Source organism: Heterodontus francisci, chromosome 11 (assembly GCF_036365525.1).
Source record: "Heterodontus francisci isolate sHetFra1 chromosome 11, sHetFra1.hap1, whole genome shotgun sequence".
NCBI classification, from domain to species: domain Eukaryota; kingdom Metazoa; phylum Chordata; class Chondrichthyes; order Heterodontiformes; family Heterodontidae; genus Heterodontus; species Heterodontus francisci.
The window spans coordinates 83,272,294-83,288,818 of NC_090381.1; the positions used below are offsets into that span (position 1 = coordinate 83,272,294).

Consider the following 16,525-nt stretch of genomic DNA (forward strand, 5'->3'; position numbering starts at 1 on the left):
ACCCAGTCTGCGCTTGGTCTCCCCAATGTAGAGGAGACCACACTGTGAGCAGCGAATACAGTATACTACATTGAAAGAAGTACAAGTAAATCGCTGCTTCACCTGAAAGGAGTGTTTGGGGCCTGGGATAGTGAGGAGAGAGGAGGTAAATGGGCAGGTATTACACCTCCTGCGATTGCAGGGGAAAGTGCCATGGGAAGGGGACGAGGTGGTGGGGGTAATGGAGGAGTGGACCAGGGTGTCGCGGAGGGAACGATCCCTTCGGAATGCTGACAGGGGAAGGGAGGGGAAGATGAGACTGGTCGTGGCATCACGCTGGAGGTGGCGGAAATGGCGGAGGATGATCCTTTGGATATGGACAGGGTTCCCCTTGTCCTCACTTTTCACCCCACCAGCCTCCATATCCAAAGGATCATCCTCCGCCATTTCCATCACCTCCAGCGTGATGACACTACCAGTCGCATCTTCACCTCCCTTCCCCTGTCAGCATTCCGAAGGGATCGTTCCCTCCGCGACACCCTGGTCCACTCCTCCATTACCCCCACCAACTCGTCCCCTTCCCATGGCACTTTCCCCTGCAATCGCAGGAGGTGTAATACCTGCCCATTTACCTCCTCTCTCACTATCCCAGGCCCCAAACACTCCTTTCAGGTGAAGCAGCGATTTACTTGTACTTCTTTCAATGTAGTATACAGTATTCGCTGCTCACAGTGTGGTCTCCTCTACATTGGGGAGACCAAGCGCAGACTGGGTGACCACTTTGCGGAACATCTCCGCTCAGTTCGCAAGCAGGACCCTGAGCTTCCGGTTGCTTGCCATTTCAACACTCCCCCCTGCTGTCATGCTCACATCTCTGTCCTGGGATTGCTGCAGTGTTCCAGTGAACATCAACGCAAGCTCGAGGAACAGCATCTCATCTACCGATTAGGCACACTACAGCCTGCCGGACTGAACATTGAGTTCAATAATTTCAGAGCATGACAGCCCCCCATTTTACTTTCATTTTTAGTTATTTTTTCTTCCTTTTTTTTTTACATTCCTTTTTACATTTTTTACAATCTTTTTTTGCATTTATTTCATTTCATCTTAGTTTGTTCAGTTTGCTTACCCACTTTTTTTCAGGTTGTTTTTCTTCAGGTTTGCACTTGCTGCTGTTCAATATTCAGTGTATTCACACCTAATCTGTACTAATGCTTTGTCTTTCAACACACCATTAACATATTGTTTGCCTTTTCTCCGTGACCTTTTGGTCAGCTATGTGGCCTGGTCCAATCTGCACCTTCTCCTTTGTTATCTCTTGCCCCACCCCCACCTCACTTGTTTATAATCTGTGACTTTTCTAATATTTGTCAGTTCCGAAGAAGGGTCACTGACCCGAAACGTTAACTCTGCTTCTCTTTCCACAGATGCTGCCAGACCTGCTGAGTGATTCCAGCATTTCTTGTTTTTGTTTCCTTCCATATCATCTTTTTTTTCCGTCAAGAATTAGCAAGTATTTGGCCAAAGTAGTCTTTTTTTCCTAACAGACCTCTGCAGAGAGAATTTCTGTATTTCTTTCCGGTGTGTGTGTGTGTGTGTGTGTGTGTGTGTGTGTAATTGGGGAACTTAAAAAGAGAACTTTCATATTTCAATCTGTGTGTTAATGCTTTGCTTTGTTACTGGTTAAGTCTTGTTTCATAATAAACTGATAATTTTGTTGTTTATTAAAGAAATCTGGTTGGTGTATTTTATTCTGAGATAAAAAAAATAGAGTATATGATTGGCTGTATCGTTAACCGGGTAAACATTTAAATATATGTTGTGAACTTTGGAGAAATGGAACTAGAAGACAGTGCACTCCTCCCGCCTCGGTCGTAACAGTACATAGATTAGACATACATGAAGACACAGGCTATAAACTGACATTTATTTTTACATTAAACAGGTAAATGAAAGCACTGATTACAAATAGTGTACTTCTAGTATTCTCCTTGAATTTTTTTTTTTAAAAATTTGTTCATGGGATGTGGGCGTCACTGGGTAGGCCAGCATTTATTACCTATCCCAAATTGCCAAAAATAAAACATTTCTGCACTATTTATCAATCTAAAGTTGATCATTGAAAGATGCACACTCCTTTAATGGCCAAATGCTGCCATGGAGCCAGTGATTTAACTCAAACCCCTACTGACTTCAGGCTGACTCCTAAAGCCCAAGCAGATACCTAATAAGCTTGTAATCAGATGCTCCTGGCCACAGAAGTGTCCATCAAAAAGAACAAGAATCATCAGGTTATCCCCCTCTCAGATCCAACACAACACAGGCACACACACAATTGATTGATCTTATCCATTTATTACAGCCATGGTCTTCCCTTTGATTGGCTTCATTTTTGCTATTTTTTTCCTCAAGTAAATCACCCTGCCTCTGGGTGGTGCCTCCAGTGCATGCTTGCTAGATTTGTCTGTCTTGATCAAAGTTCGCAGTAGGGCAAGGCAAGCACTATACATTTGATGCTGGCTTGGGGAGTCATTGGAAGAGCCTTTTTTAAATGTAAAACTGTGCATGTGTGTGTACGACTTCAATTTCTGACTTGGAACCAATAAGGGGAAAATTTTTTAACTTGCAAGCACTTCCAACTCAAGATTGAAAGCACACAACCGACATACCTTTCAGCTTCTGAACTGTCTACTTGAAAAAAATAACTGTATCCTGATGTTCTATGCTTAGCCCAAATGCAACCTTACCAAGAGCTGCTTTTCAGATACTACAGCAACTTCACTGTTTAGAATTTTGAGCTTTCCATTTTAAGAAAAAACCTCAAAGCAGATTAAGAAAGTGTGTCAAGCAGTACAGCAGTATTTCCTTTGTGATAAGATGCATTCACTTCCTTTGTACTGTTGCAGTTAAGCTAGGACACCATTTTAGCCAGCAAGACTGCAGAAACTACAACCAAGGCAATCTTGTTGGAAGGTCCAATAGAAAAGTAATGACATTTTCTGCAGCTGATACAACCTATTGAGAGCACAACTTAGTACTATCCTCCAGTTTTCAACAATCTAAGTAGAGAACCATTCAAATAGGTGTTTATTCCAGTGACTAATCTCAAATCCACCTATCTACATTTGCACTGGCCAGGTGTTGCATGCTAACTCCACTATAGCAGTTAACACAGCAAAGTTAAGCATACCTACCTTCAGGTAAGAAATATGGTACTCCAAAAGAACCTGCACATTTCCAATGCTTTCCTTAGTTCCAACAAAAGTGAAAGGGACCATTCCCTATGGAAATTTTTAGAAAAAAAATTTAAACTAGTTATTGCCACTTTTCAAACAAAAATAAAACCATTGTTTTATGCCTAAATAAGGTATACCTACATTTTCAAATCAAACTTACCCCTTTTGTAGTGAACACAGGTTTGTTGTGATAATCATCTTGTCTGCCAGATCCTTTATAAAAATAGAAAGTGCTGGAAATACTCAGCAGAACTGATGAAAGGTCACAGATCTGAAATGTTAACTCTGCTTCGCTCTCCACAGATGCTGCCTGACCTGAATATTTCCAGTACTTTGTTTTTATTTCAGATTTTCAGCATCTGCAGCATTTTGCTTTTATATTAGATCCAATCTCATGCTCCCTTGACCCCATTCCCATTAACCTGGCAACCCAATTTCTCTTCCTGGCACCCATACCAGCTGATATTGTAAATGATTCCCTCTTTTCAGGTATCCATCCCTTTCAAAACCACTATCTCATCACCCTCCTTAAAAAAAATCTCAAAACGCCTCTGTGCTTGCAAACTACTGTCCCATTTGCTCTCCATAGTCCTTGAATGTGTTGTCTCCTCCCAAATCCATTTCCTTCTTTCCCACATCTTTATATTTGAAACTCTTCAATCAGGTTTCTGAACCTGCTACAGCACTGAAACAGCCCTAATCAAAGTCATAAGTGGCATGCTTTACAACTGTAGCCTTGCTACTCAAACTCTGCAGTCCTTGACGTGGTCAACCACACCACCCCTCCTCCAATGCCTCTTCTGTACCTCAGTTGAACTGAACACAATTGGTTCCACTTTTACTTATCAAATCGTAGCCAGAGATCGCCAGCAATGGTTTCCCTTCTTGCCTACTTTCCCTCATCTATATCCTGCTCCTTGGTGATGTCATTCAAACACATGGGGTCAGCTACCACATACATGCCAATGACACAGAGCTCTACCTCTCTTGATTCTTCCAATGACTGTCCAACATCCAGTCCCAGTCCTGCATGAGTCATAATTTCCACCAGGTAAACATTAGACATTGTTTTTGGCGCCTGCCAAAAATCCTTAACCTCACCATCAATTCCATCCTCCTCACCAGTCACTGCCTCAAACTGAACAAGACTGTTCATAATCTTGTTGTCCTATTTGACAATGAACTGAGCTTCCGAGTCCATCACAATAACTACCTACTTCTACCTCCACCTCAAGCCATCTGCTCCTGAAACCCCCATTGATGCCAACACCACTTCCAGACTCAACAATTCCAATGCTCTCCTAACTGGCCTCCCATCCTTCACCCTTAATAAACCAGCATATCCAAAACACTGCTCCATGTTTAAGCTCCACTCGCCCATCACCCACATATTTGCTGACTTCCGCTAGATGCCAGTTCCACAATGCTTCAAATTAAAAGGTCTCATCCATGTGTTTAATTTTCTGCACAGCCTTGCCCCTTCCCACTCTGTCACCTCCTTCAGCTCTACAACCCTCCGAGAACTCTGCATTCTACCAGCTCGAGCATCTTACACATCCACCACTCTCTGCCACAAAGTGTGCCTTCAGTTGATAAGGCCCAAGTCTCTGGATATCCCACCCAAAAACTCTCAACTTTCCACCTCCCTCTCTTCCTTTACAGTCCTCCTTAAAGCCCATCATTTAGCCACCCCTCCTAATAGCTTCTTTTTGGGCTCGGCACCCATTTCTGTCTGATCACCCATCTGTGACGACCCTTCAGATATTTTTCTAGCATGATGGCTATATAAATGTAAGTTTCTGCTGTTATATAAAGTGGGAATTCCTTCAAGTTGGTCTTCAACTAGATCATAAAATGAGTTTAAAATGCTAAGATGCTAATTTGAGGTGTGAAGACAAATTCATTAATGACCGCTAAAATAAATAAAACTTGCATTTATATATCATTCACATCTTCAAGACATCCTAAAGCACTGCACAACCAATTAATTAATTATAAAGTGTAGTCACAGTTGCAAAGGTAAATGTAGCAGCCGCATTGCACACACTAGGCTCTCACAAATAGCAATAAGATAAATGATCAGTTAATCTGTTTTGGTATTTACAGTTGAAGGACCAATGATGGTCAGGGCACAGAGGTCCCTTGCTCTTCTGTGAGTCATGTCATGGGATCTTTTACAGCCACCTGAACAGGCATGCATGGCCTCAGTTTAATATCTCAAGCGAAAGTCGGCACCTTTAGACATTAGAGTGCTCCTTCTGAACTGCAATGAAGTGTCAGTCCAGATGATTTACTGAAGCTTTAGAGTGAGGCTGACAGAGCCAACCTGATACTGTGGAACTGAGTTGGTTTATTGCAAAGCCCATGTTTGCCAGTTATTGAAAAGCCTTAATCACAATAACCCACCAGTTCTTTCATTCAACTTTTTTACTGTTATACAGAAAAACAAGTACTGAAGTGAGCAGGACTATTGGAACAGTGCCCATAAGCGAAACAATCATTTAGCTCCTTTTACTGAACATACTATGGGAATATTTTTCAAGTAACTTCAAAAACAAATGTGAAGTCAGTAGAGCAGCCACTCCGTCCACCTGTTCGTGCAGTGTTATGTCCACGTCATTTTGAGGCCTAGGCCTCATTAACATGCCGCTGGCGAGTTGCAGGCACCCAAGTTCTGAGTGCAGGAAATCAGCCAACTTCCACACAGACCAGGCCTGCAGGTTGGGCCTGATGGGAGGCAGCAGCAGGCCCCAGTTTTCTTTGGAGGTCCAGGAGGAGCACTTCTACTAGGGCCACCAAAAAAAATATAAATATTCTGGGCAATTTTCTGAGCAGCTTCCAGAGGTCCCTTTACATACTACTGAACAGGCAGCTCAATATATGGTACAAATGATTGCATTAGGCAGGCCTTGAGCATAAATGGGGCCCTGATTTTTCAATTGCTAGCCACCCATTTCTCAAAGCGAAAAATGGGCAGCGGCAATTGAAATTCATGCCCCATGCCAGACGGCCTGACAAAGAAACTATACCCACAAACGTGCTGCAAATCCACAGCAATTGTTATTAGTACTGCAAAAATTAAAGTTTTTAAATTGGAGTATATTTCAAAAACTGAAAAACAGGGCCCAATTACCTACTTTGAAAGACAAACACTGGTTAAAATATGGCAGTGTTTAAATTTTAGTGGTTAGATTGCATTCACGGCTGTAAAGACAAACAAATAATGCTGAAATTTCCCTTCACCCTACTTGCTTTGGTCAAAAGTAAACAGAACTTGATGCTCACTAGCATCATGGAATTGGCAATAGTAGAATGTAGCTTTGAGATTTTATTGTTCCATCCACACCATTTACTGTCATGAGAGAGAAATCAATTAAATTAAAAGAAAGTGGTTGGATTTCCAATTAGAATCAAAATACAATTAGAATGGAGCTTCTAATAGCATTACAACGGAACACACACTTCAATAGATTACCTCTTCTCTGGGTTGCCTGCTGTCGTTATCACCTTCAATTCGCACTCTGACTACCCCTGATTTATCCACGATCTCCTGAATAACCTTACCATTTTTGCCAATAACTTTTCCTGTAATAAAAATGAGAAAGCATTAACAATTTCACTTTCAATTATATACTTGAAATATAAACCATTAACTGTTAACACAGACAAAAGCCAAATTAAACAAAGGGAGGCTTTCTCCATGATCTTCACTGTATCATAAGCAGCACACTGTTCTCATTCATGAAAGGACATGAAGAGTTCTACATAAACTGCCTGCTCCTAATTGTCCTCTAACCTTCAACCTATATATTCTGTATCTAGAACATAAGAAATAGGAGGAGTAGGCCATTCAGCCCTTCAAGCCCACTGTGTCATGCAATGAGATCTTAGCTGATCTTCTACTTCACCACCATTTTCCTGCAGTACCCCCATATCCCTTGATTTTTTTTTTAACATATTGAGATCTATCAATCTCAGTATCTGAACTTTGAGGGTGGTCAAATGGACCCAACAGAATAATAGTGACAATTCAAACTGTGATGAAAGTGCTTCCTTTTTTTGAGGACTCGTGGTTGAAGATTGTAGAGATGGATTCCTTTGGAGAACTGAAGTGATCCCATAGATGCTGGACTTTGTTTTTTTCTTTTAAAAAGTCACTGGAAGGAGTTTGTTTAAAAACATTTACTGGAAGTCACATGTCTTCAGATAAGTAAACAGCAGGTGCCTTCTGACTATGGGAATTGTTTACAAAGAAGTGACATGTCAAGATTTATGGTGGCCAAGAGTTGATTTCATTTTGAATACTGTTTTAAGTCAGTTGGAGGTCAGCCTGCTAAGAGAGAAGACATCAATTCATCTTTTCTCCACCTCTCTGGGAAAATCTGCAAATCCAGTGCGATAGCTGAAACCCCTGATGCTGCATTTCTCCTGGAAAGTCTGCCAGATTAAACCTCGACGCCACCTGAAAAGAACTGCTCCAGAAAGATCCCAGTGACAGCCATCTACGCATATTTGGGACACCAGAATAAAGGGACAACAGATATCATTCCAAATCTTCTCCTTTTCCTTTAAGAGTTAACAAGTATTTGGCCAAAATATTCTTTTTTGCCTTTTTTATAAAAGATCTCTGCAGAGAAAATTTCTTAAATTTTTCCTTTCCGTGTGTGCACATATATATGTGTTGGGTATTTAGAAGGTAATAAATATTTACTGTTATATTTCAAACTGTGTATTAAAGCTTTGCATCTTTATTGACTGAGTCTTGTTTTATAATAAATTAATAATTTGTTTGTTTATTGAAGAAACGTGGTTGGTGTATTTTATTCTGAAATAAAAAGAGTATAATTGGCCATATCGGTAACTGGGTTAACATTTAAATATATGTTGTGACCCATGGAGAAGTGGAACTAGAGAAAGGCAATGCACTCCTCCTGCCTCGGTCATAACAAAACATAGAGTTATCACCCATGATGAGTTCTAGGAATTAAGGGAATAGTCAGAAAATCAATTTTCTCAAATTTATACTGGCTGAACCATTGTGTTATGAAATAATTGAGAGGTATTCTAAATTAGTGCTGTACATTGATTGTAATTCAGCATGAAACTTCAAAACTGTAATACAAGGAAGGTCATTCAACCCATCCATCCCAAAAGATCTTACCTTCCCCCATTGTGACATTTAGCGGTTGACACCTCTACTGCCTCAGCAGAAGTCAATCTCACATGTTGATCACTGCATGTCTGAGCAACTTCCAGACATTAGCTATAAAATTTACTTTTACAGGTTCAAGTCTGTGTCTCATGTCTTATTATCACCATTTAATTTGAAGTAGCGCTCACATCTACTTATTCCATATAGTTTACTACTTTATATGTGCCTTTAAGATCACCAACCAAATCACCTTCTTTCAATACTGAAAAGTCCAAGTTTATACAGCTGTTCTTCGTAGCTCAGTTGCCGAACACTATCAGTCTCATGCTTTTCCTGCTCTTGTAGCCACAGTATTTATATGGCTGGTCCAGCTAGATTTTTGGTCAATCGTGACCCCCAGAATGTTGAGAGTGGGGGATTCAGTAATGGTGATGCCGTTGAACGTCAAGGGGAGGTGGTTAGACTCTCTTGCTGCAGTCAGTTATTGCCTGGCACTTGCATGGCGGACATGTTACTTGCCATGTATCAGCCCAAGCCTGAATGTTGTTGAGGTCTTGCCGCATACGGACATGGACTGCTTCCGTATCTGAGGAGTTGTGAATGGAACTGAACACAATGCAATCATCAGAGAACATTCCCATTTCTTAACTTATGATGGACTGGAAGTCAATGATGAAGCAGCTGAAGATGGTTGGGTCTAGGACACTGCCCTGACGAATTCCAGCAGCGATGCTCTGCAGCTGAGATAGTTTGCCTCCAACAACCACAATCATCTTCCATTGTGCCAGATATGGCTCCAGCCAGTGGAAAGATTCCCCCCCAATTCCCATTGACTTCAATTTTTCTAGGGTTCCTTAATGCCACACTCAGTCAAATGCTGCCTTGATGTCAAGGGCAGTCACTCTCACCTTATCTTTGGAATTCAAGGCTGAAATGAGGTCTAGAGCAGAATGGTCCTGGCAGAATTGAAACAGATAATCAGCGAGCAAGTAATTGGAGTGCAAGTGCCGCTGGATAGCATTCTCGACAACCCAACTTCTATCACTTTGCTGATGACTGAGAATAGGCTAATTGGCAGTAATTACTGGATTGGATTTGTCCTGCTTTTTGTGGTCCAACAAGAACTCTATGCAGAGCAGGACACACTCAGACTTGCACTCTACAGTTCAGGTTAAAATTGTTTGCTATTTGCTTGCCTGTTTGCAGCTCTGGAGAGATCTTGCATGTTGAATTTCCAATCAACTAAAACCCCTAGATGTCTCAACTTCATTCTTAGCTATATTTGACACCATTTATATCATACTTATGCCCATTCTTAATTGCTATGTGCAGTACTTACCTACTAAATCCCTGGGAACTTGAACAGAATCCTCTACAAACTCAAGATAACTTCTAGCCTTCTGGACTGCCTCTTCAGTCTGAAAACAACAGATCATTAAACCATTCGTATGTTGCACTGACCATTAAATACTGCATGCAAGATGACCAGTTATGTTTGTCTGCATCTTAATTCGGATAACATCTGACTCTGCTTCTCCCCAATTTTATACAAGTACTTTTTATCCAGAAATCTCAAAGAAACTTCAAGTTTCAGCTCTTGTCCCCAATCAAAATACTGAGTGGCTATTTTTAATGCTTATAAGGCCTAATTCTGGAATATTCTTTTAATTCCATTCAGAATTTAATGTAAAAATATTTGATATTTTGTGTGTACCGAATGTCAAGTATGCATTTACAGCATGCATGCAAGGCATTTTGGCACAACATAAACTGTGGGCAAAAACATGGCAGCATTAATAATCACACATGATATAAAGCTTGTATGCAGAACTAATTCAGTGTCTGTTGATAGAAAGATAAAGGATAAGAATGGAAAATACATTTTCCAAAGTTACACCACTATCTCCACAGGGCTTTTCTAAAAACATATACTTACACTATATAGATTAGTATGTTGTAAATATTTACAATTTTTCTACCTTTATAGAAGCCAATACTTCACAGGCTCACTTATCCCAGAGTTGCCTCAATTGGACAGATGAAGATAGTGGACTGCATTTGGCCTGGAATTGCTCTATTGAGTTTAATGGAAGATAACACTTTAAATGCAATCCTGAGTCAGCAAACTCCTCGAAAAAATCTTTCCACCAGTCAACTATATGATAGTACTGGGCCACTTTGAAGAGGAATAATGCTCACCATTCCTAGACTTACATTCTCTTTTAAGCTTCATTAGTTTCATTTATGAGATTCAATTCCAGATCATAGCCTGTAAATTATAACAAAGGTAGACACCAGTGACCAGCTCACCTGCCAATACTGTTTATTCACCAGCCAGGTTAAAAAAAAGACCATGTTTGCACCAGACAGGAACAGTCTTTTTTGTTTAAAAACAAAAGACTAGTTCAATTTCCTTCCTACAATCTTTAAGGTTCCAAGTCCTCAACTTACTTTCATTACAGACTCAGTTTTCTGAGTATCTTCAAGATGACAGTTTTGCCTGTTTGAAATCATGCACACTTGGAAGGTGACTTTTGGTGCATGACTTTTCATCCAACTCTGCTGCAGTCAGACTCAGTGACTTTACTGCCTTATTTCTTCCTACAACAGTCCTCTTTTATTGAGAACAACTAATATTGCAAAATAAGAAACACAGTAACACATGCTGCACATCATGACTCATCCACCAGAGCACCTTATTCATTTTGATTCTACCAATTTATTAAGCCTGATTTAATGATAAAATCCAGAAGATATGCACACTGCATATAGCTAGAACTTGGATGGATTTCTCTTTAAATTAGTATCACTGAAATCCATACTGGCAGAAGTAGCTGCAATGGCAGCCAACGCTTTAGATGCACTTTTCAGTAGTAATAGAATATGCTTCCATTCAGCAGCAGTTTGGGGCTAAACTTTGTTTACAATATCTAGTGAATTCAAGTGGAGGGCTTTAGTTTCCTCAGTACCGTTTGATTTTATCCAATAAGCATTAAGCTGACATAAGGCTATTGGTCCACCTCTCAATCCACATTATGTGCATCAAATGTTTTTAATCTGACATTTGTTATCATGATGCAGATAACACAAGCGGCACAGTGACGCAGTGGTTAGCATCGCAGCCTCACAGCTCCAGGGACCCGGGTTCGATTCTGGGTACTGCCTGTGCGGAGTTTGCAAGTTCTCCCTGTGTCTGCGTGGGTTATCGCCGGGTGCTCCGGTTTCCTCCCACATCCAAAGACTTGCAGGTGATAGGTAAATTGGCCATTGTAAATTGCCCCTAGTGTAGGGAGGTGATGGGGAATATGGGATTGCTGTAGGGTTAGTATAAATGGGTGGTTGCTTTTATTATATAAATGGGTGGTTGTTGGTCGGCACAGACTCGGTGGGCCGAAGGGCCTGTTTCAGTGCTGTATCTCTAAAAAAAAAAATAAACACTGACAAAACATAGGCCTTCATAAAACACTGCTGTTCTTATGCTAATGCTGTTAGATAGGGAATTCCAAGATTTTAAACCCAGCAATGATGAAGGAACAGTAGTCAACTAGTCAGAATGATGTATGATTTGGAGAACTTGGGGTTCCCATAATCTTGTGTTCCATAGGTGTTAGATGTCACAGGGCTGGGAGCTGCTGTTAAAGTAAGCCTGACAAGTTGCTGCAATGCACGCAACAGAAAATACAACCTGCAGCCAGTTTGCTGGTAGTGGAAACGCTGCATTTGAAGTCCCATGGCAAGGGTACCAATCAAGCAATTAATAAGTGATTTGGAAGGCAAATGGATTGTTGTCACTTATTGCAAAAAGTGGGAGAGTTTTGCTACAGTTGTACTGGGCATTAGTGAGACCACATCTGGAGTACTGCGTACAGTTTTGGTCTCCTTACTTAAGGATATAATTGCTTCAGAAGCAGTTCAGAGAAGGTTCACACAACTGATTTCTGGGATGAAGGTGGTATCTTAGGAGGAAAGGTTGGACAGGTTAGGCCTGTATTCATTGATGTTTAGAAGAATGAAAGGCGATCTTATTGAAACATATATGATCCTGCGGGAACTTGACTGGGTGAATGCTGAGAGGACGTTTCCCTTATCGGAGAGACAAGAACTAGGGCACATGGTTTAAAAATTAGGGGTCTCCCATTCAAGACGGAGATGAGCAGAAATTTTTTTCTCTCAGAAGGTCATTGGTCTGTGGAATTCTCTCCCCCAGATAGCAGTAAATATTTAAAGGCTGAGTTAGATAAGATTCTTGATTGACAAGGGAGTCAAAAGGTTATAGCAGGTAGACAGGAAAGTACAGTTGAGGCCGCAATCAGATCAGCCATGATCTTATCAAATGGTGGAGCAGACTCGAAGGACCGAATCCTGCTCCTAATTCATATGTATGCATGTAATTCGTATATGCTCAACCCTGGAGCTGTTGAACTTACTGCCAGAATTTAAAAACAATAGCTCTGTAACAGTGGAAGCCATGTCCATCCCCTATAGAAGTTGGAATTTGTCGCCTCCCTCTTCAGCAGGCAATACCACTATGGAAAAGGTTTACCTGAAGATAAAGCTTACATTTGTTATGATGTATTAGGGTTGCTGCCCAACAAGTTCTGAACCTGAAAGTCTAAATTGACTATGTGGAAATAAACTGGAGACCTAGTCTTTCCATAACAAAAAAGGTGATAATGGTCCCTTTTTTCCCCATCTGTTTTTACTTCTGTGAAGCACCTTGGGATGTTCTTCCATGTTAAAGGCACTATACAAATGGAAGTAAGCTTTTTTTTAAGTGTATTTTTATAAGCAGTGAACATCAGAACTCAGGCTATCATACCATAGGCTATGGCAGAAATCTTCACCAAATATCTTAGCTACATTCTGGGCTCCAGTATCTACAAATTAACAATTCTTAACTGCTACCACCCGCTGGAACAAAGTTCCTTGCCGAAGAGGATAAAAGTAATATTCCAGTTTTCCAAAGGGGAAGTTGACATAACTGGCAAACTGTACCCGAATCACTGCCAGATTTACTGAGAATACTTCCGAATAAACCTCTTTTTCTAGATAAAGAAACTTGGACTCAATATCAACCAGGGCTAGGTTCAAAGGTAAATGGCCAAGCAACGTGAATGTTTGAGTTCAAACATAACTGAACCCAGCAACTGCCTCAAGAAGTGGCAAAGGCAACCCTAAACAATTCAAAAGAAAATGTACAGAATTATATCTATGCAAGCAATCTACCTTAGAAAAAGGTTTTCTTGGTCATCTCGCAAGGTTGAGAGCACATGAAACATATCAAACTCTTGCATAGTACTACGAATGGCCTGAGGAAAAAAGGAATGAAAAAGTGTCCACTCTTGGCTATTGAGACAACTCTGACATTAACTGCCTAGGCTCACGTGAAAAATGTCCTTCTTGGCTAAAGTGCTGGTCCATACCCAAGTACAAAGTTATTGCTGCAGATGAAGAAGCTACTAGAAAAATCTTTAATGCTGATTTGAGAATTTCCCACAAACTTCTGTCTTTTCCATCAAAACTGAAAGACACTTAGGATCTAGTGGCTCATGTGGATGGAGAAAGCGTAATGAAAAGGTGAAGTACTTGGTGGAGATCATTTTAAGTGCATATGGAGCAATACAGTCACAAAATACTCTTTAGCCAAACAAAATGCAATACAAACTTAATTCAAGATTCTATAAATCTGCAACATGTATTTAAATCAGTTTTACTGGTCAATTTCATTTAAAAGTTCTTCGGAGGAATAATGTTAAGTATTTTTTCATGCTCATCATTTTGTTGTCAAGGTGTTAAAGAAATCTAAAGAATAAAATGCGCCTGCAAGCTTACCTCTCCATAAATCCTGAATGTGCCAGTTTCTTCATCAAGCTCAATTGCTGTGACACCAGAAACCTTTCTTGCTTGCTGAATATTGGAACCATGGGTTCCGATTGCGAGACCCATAAGATCCTCTCTGACAGTGAATTCCTCTTGGAATGCAGCTGCTAGTTGCTTGGTACTCTGGTAGTTAGAAATCACAAGAGCTAATTATTTCAGCTGATTGCAGACCAGGCATATTTGTAGGCCATGGAATAAACAGTGAACAGAGAACAGTTTACATGAGGATTTTTAATTTTTTTTTAAAAGCACTAATTTTGCATGTAAAACCTGGTTTAAATAGGTATTCTTGAATGTGAATGATCGGTAGCAATTACATTTGCTGACAAAAAATTAAAATTTCCAACAATGAACTTCCATTTACACAATGCAAAAGACTGAAGAATCTTGAATCCCTAATTTAACATTATACACATTGTATCAATGCCATGGAAGAGGTGGATGAGAGTTCAATTTCTCTCTGCTTAGTTTCCAATCTGAGCTGTGCTGTAGAGAGGTGGATAAGTGAGGCTGGAATACCTCACTAATCAACTGTAAAACACCCTTGGGCTACCAAGATAGCATCAGTCATGATCTCGGAATACCACCCAGACTCTTGATGGAGGGATATAAATGCTCCAACACCACAAACAAAATAATTCTAAATATTTTGAATCGCTAAGATATACAAACTGAAGTGCTCAAGTACTCTTAAGGAAAGAGATTAAATACTCAATTGGTTTGCAAAATGAAGGCAGTCAACTTGGGTGACTACTTCATACAAAAAGAAATGGAAGTATATGTTTATAATATGAACGCATGAACTAGCATAACTGGCTATTTAGTTTTTCTCTGCAACCAGCTACACATATATATACACATCCTCTCCAACAGCAGAACTAGGGAAAAGCATGTACAACCCATTAATCCCCTTGTACAACTTTTTCATCTGCCAAGCCTGTCCTCATTTATTCACAGCTGAATGAGGAATTTTTTGGAATGCTGCAAATTAAGCATACATTATACAATGCAGCAGTTTATTAGGAACATCAGTAGGACATTTAGCCCCTCAAGCCTGCTCTGCCAGTCGATGAGATCATAGCCAATCTGGATCCAACTTCATATATCCACTTTTTCCCCATATTCCTTAGTACCTTTGAATAACAGAAATCTATCAATCTCAGATTTAAGATTGCCATTTGCAGAACACCCTGTGTATGTAGAAGTGTTCCCTAATTTCACTCCTGAAAGGTCTGGCTGTAATTTTTAGACTATGCCCACTAGTCCTAGACTTCCCAACCAGCAGAAATAGTTTCTCCCTATCTCCTTAATATCTTGACAACTTGGATCAAATTCCCCTTACCCTTCTAAATTCCAGGACATACAACCCTAGTCTGTGTAATCTCTCCTCAGAATTTAACTCTTTGAGTTCAGGTATCATTCTTGTAAACCTATTCTGCAAGTCCTCCAAGGCCAATATATCCTTCCTAAGGTGTGGTGCCCAGAACTGCTCACAGTACTCCAGATGTAGTCTAATTAGTGCTTTGCATAGCTGAAGCATGACTTTTGCCCCCTTGTATTGTATTTCTCTAGATATAAAGGCGAGAATTCCATTAGCCTTTTTGATTATTTTCTGTATTTTTCCATGACATTTTAATAATCTATGTAGCTGGACCCCCAAGACATTTGGACCTCCACTGTAACTAGCTTTTCACGATAAATTCTGTAAGTTTATTATTCAGTTCCTTGAGAAACTGCACTTTGCTTCAGGCTATATGCATAGCCTCCATCTTCTTTTTTGCAATTTTCTAATTTTCAAAGACAAAACACCATGTAACTTAAGATGGATTCTCTTTCCCCAGAACTTCTAGGCATAACAATTTAAGAATTTGAGTGGCCATGCTTTTTCTTTGTTATTTTCTCCCCATTAGTTTTTCTCAATGAACCCTACTTTTTAGAGCAAAATTATTTCTCCTCTTAATTGCAAACAAACCTCAACTCCTGCTATTAATTCTATCAATTTAGAAATTTTCTTTTTAATCGCAACATAGGTTGATTTACAGATATTCAAAAGTAGAGGTCCAAGGACAGGTATCAAAGAAATGCCATAAGTTGCTGTTCCCAGCTTTTCTGATTTTCTGATATTACACTGATATTTACAATTTTTCCCCATTCTTAGCAAGAAATTCAAATATTGCTGCTCAGGATGTGTAACGACTGGGGATGGAGGAGTGCACTGTCTTTCTCTAGTTCCACTTCTCCACGGGTCACAACATATATTTAAACGTTTTACCTAGTT

At 40.1% G+C, this 16,525-nt stretch overlaps 1 protein-coding gene across 3 annotated transcripts in view; it reads right to left on the reverse strand.

The window, feature by feature from the left end:
* The window catches only part of fxr1 (FMR1 autosomal homolog 1), a 134,486-nt gene that overhangs the window by 41,764 nt on the left and 76,197 nt on the right, over positions 1–16,525 (reverse strand). For 2 of the 3 annotated variants that reach the window (XM_068042351.1, XM_068042350.1), the window contains exons 8-11: positions 14,200–14,370; positions 9,707–9,785; positions 6,691–6,800; positions 3,174–3,260 (exon numbers count right to left, since the gene is read on the reverse strand). In XM_068042351.1, coding sequence (XP_067898452.1) covers positions 3,174–3,260; positions 6,691–6,800; positions 9,707–9,785; positions 14,200–14,370 — 447 coding nt within the window. The remainder of the gene's footprint in view (positions 1–3,173; positions 3,261–6,690; positions 6,801–9,706; positions 9,786–14,199; positions 14,371–16,525) is intronic. The other variant, XM_068042352.1, reaches the window with a different exon arrangement.